The 15,216-nt window shown below is 48.2% G+C and overlaps 1 protein-coding gene across 1 annotated transcript in view; it reads left to right on the top strand.

Annotated features, from left to right (window-relative positions):
• LOC135531554 (partitioning defective 3 homolog B-like) overlaps positions 1-15,216 on the top strand; it is a gene marked incomplete at both ends in the record, with an annotated part of 94,368 nt that overhangs the window by 60,012 nt on the left and 19,140 nt on the right. The window contains 2 exons of the mRNA XM_064959564.1: positions 736-901; positions 9,057-9,172. Coding sequence (XP_064815636.1) covers positions 736-901; positions 9,057-9,172 — 282 coding nt within the window. The remainder of the gene's footprint in view (positions 1-735; positions 902-9,056; positions 9,173-15,216) is intronic.

The following is a 15,216-nucleotide window of genomic DNA, read 5'->3' as shown; positions in this document are numbered from 1 at the left end:
TTTAAATCACAGCTACTGTAGTCTGAAGACATGATTGGCTAGTTGTCTCTATTTAAATCACAGCTACTGTAATGCTCAAACCTCTGTCACCATCATCTATTGCATTTCCTGTGATTTTCTGACTTTTGATGAGCAGTGTGAAATAAAAAAAGCTCTCTCTCCTCCTCTCTCCTCCTTTCTCCTCTCTCCTCCTTTCTCCTCTCTCCTCCTCTCCTCCTTTCTCCTCTCTCCTCCTCTCTCCCTCCTTTCTCCTCTCTCTCCTCCTTTTTCCTTTCTTCTCTCTCCTACTCTCCTCCTTTCTCCTCTCTCCTCCTTTCTCCTCTCCCTCCTCTCTCCTCCTTTCTCCTCTCTCTCCTCCCTCCTTTCTCCTCTCTCCTCTCCTCCTTCCTTTCCCTCTCTCCTCTCCTCCTTTCTCCTCTCCTCCTTTCTCCTCTCTCTCTCTCCTCCTTTCTCCTCTCTCCTCCTTTCCCCATCTCCTCTCCTCCTTTCTCCTCTCTCCTCCTCTCTCCTCCTTTCTCCTCTCTCCTTTCTCCTTTCTCCTCTCTCCTCTCCTCCTTTCTCCTCTCTCCTCTCCCTCCTTTCTCCTCTCCTCCTTTCTCCTCTCTCCCTCTCCTCCTCTCCCTCCCTCCTCTCTCTCTCTCTCTCTCTCCTCTCCTCCTCTCCCTCTCTCCTCTCCTCTCCTCTTCTCTCTCTCTCTCTCTCTCTCTCAATCTCCATCCATATCTCTCTGTTTAGCTGATGGCCGTCTATGAGGAGCAGGAGGCCCAGCGGAGAGGAGCTGTGAGTCCCAGAGCAGGAGTAACAGGAAGAACCAGCCAAGACCCCTATGACGCCGAGGTCTCCGTCTTCCAGCCAATCAGAGGAGGAGAGATAGAGGTCAACTCCTCAGCTCTTAAATCCAGTATGTATCATAGTGGTGATAGGGAGATAGTTTTGGGTGTTGATAACCTTGAGGAGCCCCTTTAAGTTAAGATAAAAGCACAATCAAACTGATTCCAGATCTGTGTGCCTCCACAACACTGAGGCTGTGTCCCAAATGATACCCTGTTCCCTATATAGTGTCCCAATTGGCACCCTATTCCCTATTTAGCGTCCCCAATGGCACCCTATTCCCTGTGTAGTGCACTTCAGTATGCCAACCGATTTGACGTTCTGCTTTGTGAACTAATTTAGGCGATATGACAGTCACCACAGCATGAAACAGCATTAGGCCTACAGCAGTGGTGTGGTCACAGGGAAACCTGGAACTAAATGAAAGGGGTCAGGGGTCAGAGGTGTGGGAGGACACAGGGAAGTGTGTTATTTTGACATTTAGACGATGGTTTGTTTGGCTGCACTCAACATTTTTTTCTCTGAAGTCGAAGTCTACGCCCCTTCGATGATCATTCAATCAAATTTCAATCAAATTTATTTATATAGCCCTTCTTACATCAGCTGATATCTCTAAGTGCTGTACAGAAACCCAGCCTAAAACCCCAAAACAGCAAGCAATGCAGGTGTAGAAGCACGGTGGCTAGGAAAACTCCCTAGAAAGGCCATAACCTAGGAAGAAACCTAGAGAGGAACCAGGCTATGTGGGGTGGCCAGGCTATGTGGGTGGCCAGTCCTCTTCTGGCTGTGCCGGGTGGAGATTATAACAGAACATGGCCAAGATGTTCAAATGTTCATAAATGACCAGCATGGTCGAATAATAATAAGGCAGAACAGTTGAAACTGGAGCAGCAGCACGGCCAGGTGGACTGGGGACAGCAAGGAGTCATCATGTCAGGTAGTCCTGGGGCATGGTCCTAGGACACCGAATTGGACAGGAGAAGAGCGTCTGCTAAATGACTTAAATGTAAATGTAAATGTAAGTACTCCAGATATAACAATCTGACCCAGCCCCCGACACATGAACTACTGCAGCATAAATACTGGAGGCTGAGACAGGAGGGGTCAGGAGACACTGTGGCCCCATCCGATGACACCCCCGGACAGGGCCAAACAGGAAGGATATAACCCCACCCACTTTGCCAAAGCACAGCCCCCACCCCACTAGAGGGATATCTTCAACCACCAACTTACCATTTTGAGACAAGGCCGAGTATAGCCCACAAAGATCTCCGCCACGGCACAACCCAAGGGGGGCGCCAACCCAGACAGAAAGACCACGTCAGTGACTCAACCCACTCAAGTGACGCTTCCTAGGGACGGCATGGAAGAGCACCAGTGACTCAGACCCCCTAATGGGCTAATATTGGTCAACAGTGGGGATTCTTCAATTAAGTGTTTGTTAATTTGTTAATAATTTGTTAATAATTTTCATGCAAATGTTTTCACTTGAGAAATACTGCACCAAACATCTAAGTTAGATGTAAAAATGCACAACTAAGATGTCCTCTGCAAAAACGTCAAAATGAGTGACATATTCCTGGTTTAACTTAATGTTTGGTGGGTTAATTCAGCCAGGTCATGGGAAGGGGTCTGGGGCAGCGAGGAGAAAGGCTGTGGGATACAGGATATAACATTCTTGATGTATTGGTTGTTCTGGAGTCACTACCCCTCACAGGGATGACCCCTCTACAGGGGTGACCCCCATGACCCCTCACAGGGATGACCCCTCCACGACCTCTCACAGGGGAGACCCCTCACAGGGTGACCGCCCCACGACCTCTCACAGGGGTGACCCCTCCACGACCTCTCACAGGGGTGACCCCTCCACGACCTCTCACAGGGGGTGGGTCACCCCTCTAATCTCCCCCTGACCCTCCCAGGTGGTAGGTCCCTAGGACCATACATTGTTTAGGAACAACCCGATAGGCAGGCAGGACCCATATGTATATCACGATGAGAGGACATGACAAATGGACAATTTACCAGCATGGAGAATGAATGGGGGAAAGATAACCGTCTAGACTGACACCTTAACCTCTGTGTATAAATTAACAAACATGAGATCGAGTGAAGAACGTATCATTCAATATCGCCTTGGGAAGAAACTCCAACGTATATTTGTGTTTCGGTTATTATCCTGCCTGTGCTCAGCTCTATTATTTATTTTTTATCAATGACAAGCATACCCATAACATGATGCAGTCACCACCATGATTGAAAATATGAAGAGTGGTACTCAGGCTTTGATGTAACAGCCATTGGTCAGGTCTGAAAGAAGGGGAAATGGGGGGTTGATGTAACAGCCATTGGTCAGGTCTGAAAGAAGGGGAAATGGGGGGTTGATGTAACAGCCATTGGTCAGGTCTGAAAGAAGGGGAAATGGGGGTTGATGTAACAGCCATTGGTCAGGTCTGAAAGAAGGGGAAATGGGGGGTTGATGTAACAGCCATTGGTCAGGTCTGAAAGAAGGGGAAATGGGGGGTTGATGTAACAGCCATTGGTCAGGTCTGAAAGAAGGGGAAATGGGGGGTTGATGTAACAGCCATTGGTCAGGTCTGAAAGAAGGGGAAATGGGGGGTTGATGTAACAGCCATTGGTCAGGTCTGAACGGAGGTTGAGTCCTGAGAGACGGAGGGTTTTTGTGGGCAGTGAGCACACAGCCTGTCTTCTTGAGAGCCATGTCTGCCTACGGCGGCCTTTCTCAATAGCAAGGCTATGCTCACTGAGTCTGTACATAGTCAAAGCTTTCCTTAATTTTGGGTCAGTCACAGTGGTCAGGTATTCTGCCGCTGTGTACTCTCTGTTTAGGGCCAAATAGTATTCTAGTTTGTTCTGTTTTTTTTGTTAATTCTTTCCAATGTGTCAAGTAATTATCTTTTTGTTTTCTCATGATTTGGTTGGGTCTAATTGTGCTGCTGTCATGGGGCTCTGTAGGGTGTGTTTGTGAACAGAGCCCCAGGACCAGCTTGCTTAGGGGACTCTTCTCCAGGTTCATCTCTGTAGGTGATGGCTTTGTTGTGGAAGGTTTGGGAATCGCTTCCTTTTAGGTGGTTATAGAATTTAATTTAATCTCTCTCTCTCTCTCCCCCACCCTCTCTCTCCCTCTCTCTCTCTCTCTCTCTCTCTCTCTCTCTCTCTCTCTCTCTCCCTCTCTCTCATAACCAGACTAATCACTGATGAGTTGGATGGTAGATTAGATCGTTTTAGAAAGCCTTGTGAAAGACTAATGGTTTCACTCACAGTTTTAAATATTTGATTACGGTTGCTGACGCTTTGGTAGCATTAGCATGAAATGGTACCATTTAATTCTCTGATTCCTCTAACTGTTGTTAATCACATTGATGAGGCTATTCTCCTGGTCTGATTTCCCCCCCCATACCATTCACACATACCTCTGATTAGTTTATAGACACAGGGCTCAATCTCAATGAATCTTTCTGCGACCCCCCTCCAGACCCGTTCTGAGAAGGTGAGAGAGGATTGGAGGAGTTGAGAAATGTATTTTTATTCTCTTTACTTCCTACTTGAGAAAGTTACTGAATGGAGATGCAAAGAAACATACTGATTGATTTATGACAACACTTCTCAAAGCATTCTGGGAAATGTGACCTCACTTTCTCAGTCTGTCTTCTCACTGTGGGATTCATTAGTTTCTCAGTTTGTCTTCTCACTGTGGGATTCATTAGTTTCTCAGTCTGTCTTCTCACTGTGGGATTCATTCGTTTCTCAGTCTGTCTCCTCACTGCTGGATTCATTAGTTTCTCAGTCTGTCTTCTCACTGCTGGATTCATTAGTTTCTCAGTCTGTCTTCTCACTACTGGATTCATTAGTTTCTCAGTCTGTCTTCTCACTACTGGATTCATTAGTTCCTCAGTCTGTCTTCTCACTGCTGGATTCATTAGTTTCTCAGTCTGTCTTCTCACTGCTGGATTCAGTAGTTTCTCAGTCTGTCTTCTCACTGCTGGATTCATTAGTTTCTCAGTCTGTCTTCTCACTGCTGGATTCATTAGTTCCTCAGTCTGTCTTCTCACTGCTGGATTCATTAGTTCCTCAGTCTGTCTCCTCACTGCTGGATTCATTAGTTTCTCAGTCTGTCTTCTCACTGCTGGATTCATTAGTTTCTCAGTCTGTCTTCTCACTGCTGGATTCAGTAGTTTCTCAGTCTGTCTTCTCACTGCTGGATTCATTAGTTTCTCAGTCTGTCTTCTCACTGCTGGATTCATTAGTTCCTCAGTCTGTCTTCTCACTGCTGGATTCATTAGTTCCTCAGTCTGTCTCCTCACTGTGGGATTCATTAGTGATATTGATAGATCTGAATCCATCTATCTCTGACGCTGTCGTGATATTTTCACAACCCCGGCTGATCTGATCAAGGGTGGTTGTGTGAGGAGTGTTTATTTAGCTAGGGGGTGACAGGGTGGTTGTGTGAGGAGTGTTTATTTAGCTAGGGGGTGACAGGGTGGTTGTGTGAGGAGTGTTTATTTAGCTAGGGGGTGACAGGGTGGTTGTGTGAGGAGTGTTTATTTAGCTAGGGTGTGACAGGGTGGTTGTGTGAGGAGTGTTTATTTAGCTAGGGGGTGACAGGGTGGTTGTGTGAGGAGTGTTTATTTAGCTAGGGGGTGACAGGGTGGTTGTGTGAGGAGTGTTTATTTAGCTAGGGGGTGACAGGGTGGTTGTGTGAGGAGTGTTTATTTAGCTAGGGGGTGACAGGGTGGTTGTGTGAGGAGTGTTTATTTAGCTAGGGGGTGACAGGGTGGTTGTGTGAGGAGTGTTTATTTAGCTAGGGGGTGACAGGGTGGTTGTGTGAGGAGTGTTTATTTAGCTAGGGGGTGACAGGGTGGTTGTGTGAGGAGTGTTTATTTAGCTAGGGGGTGACAGGGTGGTTGTGTGAGGAGTGTTTATTTAGCTAGGGGGTGACAGGGTGGTTGTGTGAGGAGTGTTTATTTAGCTAGGGGGTGACAGGGTGGTTGTGTGAGGAGTGTTTATTTAGCTAGGGGGTGACAGGGTGGTTGTGTGAGGAGTGTTTATTTAGCTAGGGGTGACAGGGTGGTTGTGTGAGGAGTGTTTATTTAGCTAGGGGGTGACAGGGTGGTTGTGTGAGGAGTGTTTATTTAGCTAGGGTGTGACAGGGTGGTTGTGTGAGGAGTGTTTATTTAGCTAGGGGGTGACAGGGTGGTTGTGTGAGGAGTGTTTATTTAGCTAGGGGGTGACAGGGTGGTTGTGTGAGGAGTGTTTATTTAGCTAGGGGGTGACAGGGTGGTTGTGTGAGGAGTGTTTATTTAGCCAGGGGGTGACAGGGTGGTTGTGTGAGGAGTGTTTATTTAGCTAGGGGGTGACAGGGTGGTTGTGTGAGGAGTGTTTATTTAGCTAGGGTGTGACAGGGTGGTTGTGTGAGGAGTGTTTATTTAGCTAGGGTGTGACAGGGTGGTTGTGTGAGGAGTGTTTATTTAGCTAGGGTGTGACAGGGTGGTTGTGTGAGGAGTGTTTATTTAGCTAGGGGGTGACAGGGTGGTTGTGTGAGGAGTGTTTATTTAGCTAGGGGGTGACAGGGTGGTTGTGTGAGGAGTGTTTATTTAGCTAGGGGTGACAGGGTGGTTGTGTGAGGAGTGTTTATTTAGCTAGGGGGTGACAGGGTGGTTGTGTGAGGAGTGTTTATTTAGCTAGGGGGTGACAGGGTGGTTGTGTGAGGAGTGTTTATTTAGCTAGGGGGTGACAGGGTGGTTGTGTGAGGAGTGTTTATTTAGCTAGGGTGTGACAGGGTGGTTGTGTGAGGAGTGTTTATTTAGCTAGGGTGTGACAGGGTGGTTGAAGGGGGGGTCTGAGGAGGGAGGGGTCTGTTTCAGACAGTGTCTTTGGCTGACTCCAGCTGTTTTTACACGCTCTGTCTCTGATTAGCCTGATAAGGAAACAGACTTTGTCTTGTCAATCTCCCTCCCAACACTTAGGCTAGAGAGTCTCTCTGTCTGTCTGTCTCTCTCTCTCCCTCTCTCTCTCGCTCTCTCTCTTTCCCTCCCTCTCTCTCTCGCTCTCTCTCTTTCCCTCTCTCTCTCTCTCTCGCTCTCCCTCTCTCTCTCGCTCTCCCTCTTTCTCTTGCTCTCTCTCTCTCGCTCTCCCTCTTTCTCTCGCTCTCTCTCTCACGCTCCCTCTCTCTCTCACGCTCCCTCTCTCTCTCGCTCTCTCTCATTCCCTCAGGCAGGTAGCCTAGTGGTTTTCCGCCTAGTGGTTAGAGGAGGCAGGTAGCCTAGTGGTTAGAGGAGGCAGGTAGCCTAGTGGTTAGAGGAGGCAGGTAGCCTAGTGGTTAGAGAGGCAGGTAGTCTAGTGGTTAGAGGAGGCAGGTAGTCTAGTGGTTAGAGGAGAGGCAGGTAACCTAGTGGTTAGTGGAGGCAGGTAGTCTAGTGGTTAGAGGAGGCAGGTAGTCTAGTGGTTAGAGGAGACAGGTAGCCTAGTGGTTAGAGGAGGCAGGTAGTCTAGTGGTTAGAGGAGAGGCATGTAACCTAGTGGTTAGTGGAGGCAGGTAGTCTAGTGGTTAGAGGAGGCAGGTAGCCAAGTGGTTAGAGGGGAGGCAGGTAGCCTAGTGGTTAGAGGAGGCAGGTAGTCTAGTGGTTAGAGGAGGCAGGTAGTCTAGTGGTTAGAGGAGGCAGGTAGCCTAGTGGTTAGTGTAGGCAGGTAGTCTAGTGGTTAGAGGAGGGAGGCAGGTAACCTAGTGGTTAGAGGAGGCAGGTAGCCTAGTGGTTAGAGGAGGCAGGTAGCCTAGTGGTTAGAGGAGGCAGGTAGCCTAGTGGTTAGAGGAGGGAGGCAGGTAGCCTAGTGGTTAGAGGAGACAGGTAGTCTAGTGGTTAGAGGAGGCAGGTAGTCTAGTGGATAGAGGCGGCAGGTAGTCTAGAGGTTAGAGAGGCAGGTAGTCTAGTGGATAGAGGAGGCAGGTAGTCTAGTGGTTAGAGCGGCAGGCAGTCTAGAGGTTAGAGAGGCAGGTAGTCTAGTGGTTAGAGGAGGCAGGTAGCCTAGTGGTTAGAGGAGGCAGGTAGCCTAGTGGTTAGAGGAGGCAGGTAGCCTAGCGGTTAGAGCGGCAGGTAGTCTAGTGGTTAGAGGAGGCAGGTAGCCTAGTGGTTAGAGGAGGCAGGTAGCCTAGTGGTTAGAGGAGGCAGGTAGCCTAGTGGTTAGAGGAGGCAAGTAGCCTAGCGGTTAGAGGAGGCAGGTAACCCGAAAGGTTGCTGGATCAAATCCCGGAGCTGACAAGGTACAAATCTGTTGTTCTGCCCCTGAACAAGGCAGTGGGTTACAGTTGTGGTGCCAAAGATATGGATGTCGATTAAGGCAGCCCTCTCTGATTCAGGTTAAATGCGGAGACACATTTCAGTTGTACACCTGACTAGGTATCCCCTTTCCCTCACATAAATATTCAAACCATTTGCTATGTGACTCAAAATTGAGCTCAGGTTCATCCTGACTATATAAGGACCCACAGTTGACAGTGCATCTCAGAGCAAAGCCAAGCCGTGAGGTGGAAGGAATTGTCCGTAGAGCTCCGAGACAGGATTGTGTCGAGACAGATCTGGGGAAGGGACCAACACATTTCTGCAGGCCACTGTATTTTTGGAACCTTCATCATTCTTAAATGGAAGAAGTTAGGAACCACCAAGACTCTTCCTAGAGCTGGCCGCCCGGCCAAACTGAGCAATCGGGGAGAAGGGCCTTGGTCAGGGAGGTTCAGAAGGGCCTTGGTCAGGAGGTGACCAAGAACCCCATGGTCACTCCCACGGAGCTCTAGAGTTCCTCTGTGGAGATGGGAGAACCTTCCTGAAGGACAACCATCTCTGCAGCACTCCACCAATCAGGCCTTTATGGTAGAGTGGCCAGATGGAAGCCACTCCTCAGTAAAAGACACATGACAGCCCGCTTGGAGTTTACCAAAACACACCTAAAGACTCTCAGACCATGAGAAACAAGATTCTCTGGTCGGATGAAACCGAGATTGCGAAACTGCCTGTAACTTCCTTCATAGTGGACACAGAGACATTAAATACAAAATGGTGTCAGAGAGTTCGATTTGTTTTCACAGACATGTTGGAGAACTGCCAGGCTTGGGGTCTATACGCTCGTATGGCTTGTATTGTTTTAAATAATAGATCAATGTTGTGATGTCATCCTTTTCCCCACTGACCTGTCCGTGTCCTCTACTCCAGACACTCCCCTGCTCGTAAGGAGCAGCAGTGAATCAGCCCTCAGCCCCCCAGTGGAGACGTCGCAGCCCCCGCAGCCTCAGGAGCCCAACGACAGGCCTGGCCCTGAACCCCCCACGGTAAGATCTAGTCTGTACCTACACCCTGCCCTACTGTAACTACCATTACCATACCCTAACCCAGCCCTACTGTAACTACCATTACCATACCATTACCCTAACCCAGCCCTACTGTAACTACCATTACCATACCCTAACCCAGCCCTACTGTAACTACCATTACCATACCCTAACCCAGCTCTACTGTAACTACCATTACCATACCCTAACCCAGCCCTACTGTAACTACCATTACCATACCCTAACCCAGCCCTACTGTAACTACCATTACCATACCCTAACCCAGCCCTACTGTAACTACCATACCATACCCTAACCCAGCCCTACTGTAACTACCATTACCATGTAACTACCATTACCCTAACCCAGCCCTACTGTAACTACCATTACCATACCCTAACCCAGCCCTACTGTAACTACCATTACCATACCCTAACCCAGCCCTACTGTAACTACCATTACCATACCCTAACCCAGCCCTACTGTAACTACCATTACCATACCCTAACCCAGCCCTACTGTAACTACCATTACCATACCCTAACCCAGCCCTACTGTAACTACCATTACCATACCCTAACCCAGCCCTACTGTAACTACCATTACCATACCCTAACCCAGCCCTACTGTAACTACCATTACCATACCCTAACCCAGCCCTACTGTAACTACCATTACCATACCCTAACCCAGCCCTACTGTAACTACCATTACCATACCCTAACCCAGCCCTACTGTAACTACCATACCCTAACCCAGCCCTACTGTAACTACCATTACCATACCCTAACCCAGCCCTACTGTAACTACCATTACCATACCCTAACCCAGCCCTACTGTAACTACCATTACCATACCCTAACCCAGCCCTACTGTAACTACCATTACCATACCCTAACCCAGCCCTACTGTAACTACCATTACCATACCCTAACCCAGCCCTACTGTAACTACCATTACCATACCCTAACCCAGCCCTACTGTAACTACCATTACCATACCCTAACCCAGCCCTACTGTAACTACCATTACCATACCCTAACCCAGCCCTACTGTAACTACCATTACCATACCCTAACCCAGCCCTACTGTAACTACCATACCCTAACCCAGCCCTACTGTAACTACCATTACCATACCCTAACCCAGCCCTACTGTAACTACCATTACCATACCCTAACCCAGCCCTACTGTAACTACCATTACCATACCCTAACCCAGCCCTACTGTAACTACCATTACCATACCCTAACCCAGCCCTACTGTAACTACCATTACCATACCCTAACCCAGCCCTACTGTAACTACCATACCCTAACCCAGCCCTACTGTAACTACCATACCATACCCTAACCCAGCCCTACTGTAACTACCATACCCTAACCCAGCCCTACTGTAACTACCATTACCATACCCTAACCCAGCCCTACTGTAACTACCATTACCATACCCTAACCCAGCCCTACTGTAACTACCATTACCATACCCTCACTCACCCAGCCCTACTGTAACTACCATACCATACCCTAACCCAGCCCTACTGTAACTACCATTACCATACCCTCACCCAGCTCTACTGTAACTACCATTACCCTCACCCAGCCCTACTGTAACTACCATTACCATACCCTCACCCAGCTCTACTGTAACTACCATTACCATACCCTAACCCAGCCCTACTGTAACTACCATACCATACCCTAACCCTGCTCTACTGTAACTACCATTACCATACCCTCACCCAGCCCTACTGTAACTACCATTACCATACCCTCACCCAGCCCTACTGTAACTACCATTACCATACCCTCACCCAGCCCTACTGTAACTACCATTACCATACCCTAACCCAGCCCTACTGTAACTACCATTACCATACCCTCACCCAGCCCTACTGTAACTACCATTACCATACCCTCACCCAGGCCTACTGTAACTACCCTACCATACCCTAACCCAGCCCTACTGTAACTACCATTACCATACCCTCACCCAGCTCTACTGTAACTACCATTACCATACCCTCACCCAGCCCTACTGTAACTACCATTACCATACCCTCACCCAGCCCTACTGTAACTACCATTACCATACCCTCACCCAGCCCTACAGTAACTACCATTACCATACCCCTAACCCAGCCCTACTGTAACTACCATTACCATACCCTAACCCAGCCCTACTGTAACTACCATTACCATACCCTAACCCAGCCCTACTGTAACTACCATTACCATACCCTAACCCAGCCCTACTGTAACTACCATTACCATACCCTAACCCAGCCCTACTGTAACTACCATACCATACCCTAACCCAGCCCTACTGTAACTACCATTACCATACCATTACCCTAACCCAGCCCTACTGTAACTACCATTACCATACCCTAACCCAGCCCTACTGTAACTACCATTACCATACCCTAACCCAGCCCTACTGTAACTACCATTACCATACCCTAACCCAGCCCTACTGTAACTACCATTACCATACCCTAACCCAGCCCTACTGTAACTACCATTACCATACCCTAACCCAGCCCTACTGTAACTACCATTACCATAACCCAGCCCTACTGTAACTACCATTACCATACCATTACCCTAACCCAGCCCTACTGTAACTACCATTACCATACCCTAACCCAGCCCTACTGTAACTACCATTACCATACCCCATAACCCAGCCCTACTGTAACTACCATTACCATACCCTAACCCAGCCCTACTGTAACTACCATTACCATACCCTAACCCAGCCCTACTGTAACTACCATTACCATACCCTAACCCAGCCCTACTGTAACTACCATTACCATACCCTAACCCAGCCCTACTGTAACTACCATTACCATACCCTAACCCAGCCCTACTGTAACTACCATTACCATACCTACCATTAACCCAGCCCTACTGTAACTACCATTACCATACCCTAACCCAGCCCTACTGTAACTACCATTACCATACCCTAACCCAGCCCTACTGTAACTACCATACCCTAACCCAGCCCTACTGTAACTACCATTACCATACCCTAACCCAGCCCTACTGTAACTACCATTACCATACCCTAACCCAGCCCTACTGTAACTACCATTACCATACCCTAACCCAGCCCTACTGTAACTACCATTACCATACCCTAACCCAGCCCTACTGTAACTACCATTACCATACCCTAACCCAGCCCTACTGTAACTACCATTACCATTACCATACCCTAACCCAGCCCTACTGTAACTACCATTACCATACCCTAACCCAGCCCTACTGTAACTACCATTACCATACCCTAACCCAGCCCTACTGTAACTACCATTACCATACCCTAACCCAGCCCTACTGTAACTACCATACCCTAACCCAGCCCTACTGTAACTACCATTACCATACCCTAACCCAGCCCTACTGTAACTACCATTACCATACCCTAACCCAGCCCTACTGTAACTACCATTACCATACCCTAACCCAGCCCTACTGTAACTACCATTACCAGCCCTACCCTAACCCAGCCCTACTGTAACTACCATTACCATACCCTAACCCAGCCCTACTGTAACTACCATTACCATACCCTAACCCAGCCCTACTGTAACTACCATTACCATACCCTAACCCAGCCCTACTGTAACTACCATACCCTAACCCAGCCCTACTGTAACTACCATTACCATACCCTAACCCAGCCCTACCTACCATTACCATACCCAGCCCTACTGTAACTACCATTACCATACCCTAACCCAGCCCTACTGTAACTACCATTACCATACCCTCACCCAGCCCTACTGTAACTACCATTACCATACCCTAACCCAGCCCTACTGTAACTACCATTACCATACCCTCACCCAGCTCTACTGTAACTACCATACCATACCCTCACCCAGCCCTACTGTAACTACCATTACCATACCCTAACCCAGCTCTACTGTAACTACCATTACCATACCCTCACCCAGCCCTACTGTAACTACCATTACCATACCCTCACCCAGCTCTACTGTAACTACCATTACCATACCCTAACCCAGCCCTACTGTAACTACCATTACCATACCCTCAACCCAGCCCTACTGTAACTACCATTACCCTAACCCAGCCCTACTGTAACTACCATTACCATACCCTAACCCAGCTCTACTGTAACTACCATTACCATACCCTAACCCAGCCCTACTGTAACTACCATTACCCCCTAACCCAGCCCTACTGTAACTACCATTACCATACCCTAACCCAGCCCTACTGTAACTACCATTACCATACCCTCACCCAGCCCTACTGTAACTACCATTACCATACCCTAACCCAGCCCTACTGTAACCATTACCATACCCTAACCCAGCCCTACTGTAACCCATTACCATACCCTAACCCAGCCCTACTGTAACTACCATTACCATAACCCAGCCCTACTGTAACTACCATTACCATACCCTCACCCAGCCCTACTGTAACTACCATTACCATACCCTAACCCAGGCCTACTGTAACTACCATTACCATACCCTAACCCAGCCCTACTGTAACTACCATTACCATACCCTAACCCAGCTCTACTGTAACTACCATTACCATACCCTAACCCAGCCCTACTGTAACTACCATTACCATACCCTAACCCAGCCCTACTGTAACTACCATTACCATACCCTACTGTACCCAGCCCTACAGTAACTACCATTACCATACCCTAACCCAGCCCTACTGTAACTACCATTACCATACCCTAACCCAGCTCTACTGTAACTACCATTACCATACCCTAACCCAGCCCTACTGTAACTACCATTACCCAGCCCTACCTACCATAACCCAGCCCTACTGTAACTACCATTACCATACCCTAACCCAGCCCTACTGTAACTACCATACCATACCCTAACCCAGCCCTACTGTAACTACCATTACCATACCCCTAACCCAGCCCTACTGTAACTACCATTACCATACCCTAACCCAGCCCTACTGTAACTACCATTACCATACCCTAACCCAGCTCTACTGTAACTACCATTACCATACCCTAACCCAGCCCTACTGTAACTACCATTACCATACCCTAACCCAGCCCTACTGTAACTACCATTACCATACCCTAACCCAGCCCTACTGTAACTACCATACCATACCTACCATAACCCAACCCAGCCCTACTGTAACTACCATTACCATACCATTACCCTAACCCAGCCCTACTGTAACTACCATTACCATACCCTAACCCAGCCCTACTGTAACTACCATTACCATACCCTAACCCAGCCCTACTGTAACTACCATTACCATACCCTAACCCAGCCCTACTGTAACTACCATTACCATACCTACCATAACCCAGCCCTACTGTAACTACCATTACCATACCTACCATAACCCAGCCCTACTGTAACTACCATTACCATACCCTAACCCAGCCCTACTGTAACTACCATTACCATACTGTAACTACCATTACCCTAACCCAGCCCTACTGTAACTACCATTACCATACCCTAACCCAGCCCTACTGTAACTACCATTACCATACCCTAACCCAGCCCTACTGTAACTACCATACCCTCACCCAGCTAACCCAGCCCTACTGTAACTACCATTACCATACCCTAACCCAGCCCTACTGTAACTACCATTACCATACCCTAACCCAGCCCTACTGTAACTACCATTACCATACCCTAACCCAGCCCTACTGTAACTACCATTACCATACCCTAACCCAGCCCTACTGTAACTACCATTACCATACCCTAACCCAGCCCTACTGTAACTACCATTACCATACCCTAACCCAGCCCTACTGTAACTACCATTACCATACCCTAACCCAGCCCTACTGTAACTACCATTACCATACCCTAACCCAGCCCTACCATGTAACTACCATTACCATACTGTAACTACCATTAATACCCTAACCCAGCCCTACTGTAACTACCATTATACCCTAACCCAGCCCTAACTGTAACTACCATTACCATACCCTAACCCAGCCCTACTGTAACTACCATTACCATACCCTAACCCAGCCCT

This window comes from Oncorhynchus masou, unplaced genomic scaffold (genome assembly GCF_036934945.1).
Source record: "Oncorhynchus masou masou isolate Uvic2021 unplaced genomic scaffold, UVic_Omas_1.1 unplaced_scaffold_1643, whole genome shotgun sequence".
Lineage (NCBI taxonomy): Eukaryota > Metazoa > Chordata > Actinopteri > Salmoniformes > Salmonidae > Oncorhynchus > Oncorhynchus masou.
Note: the sequence above shows the minus strand (reverse complement) of the source record. Positions and strands in the feature narration are given on the sequence as shown.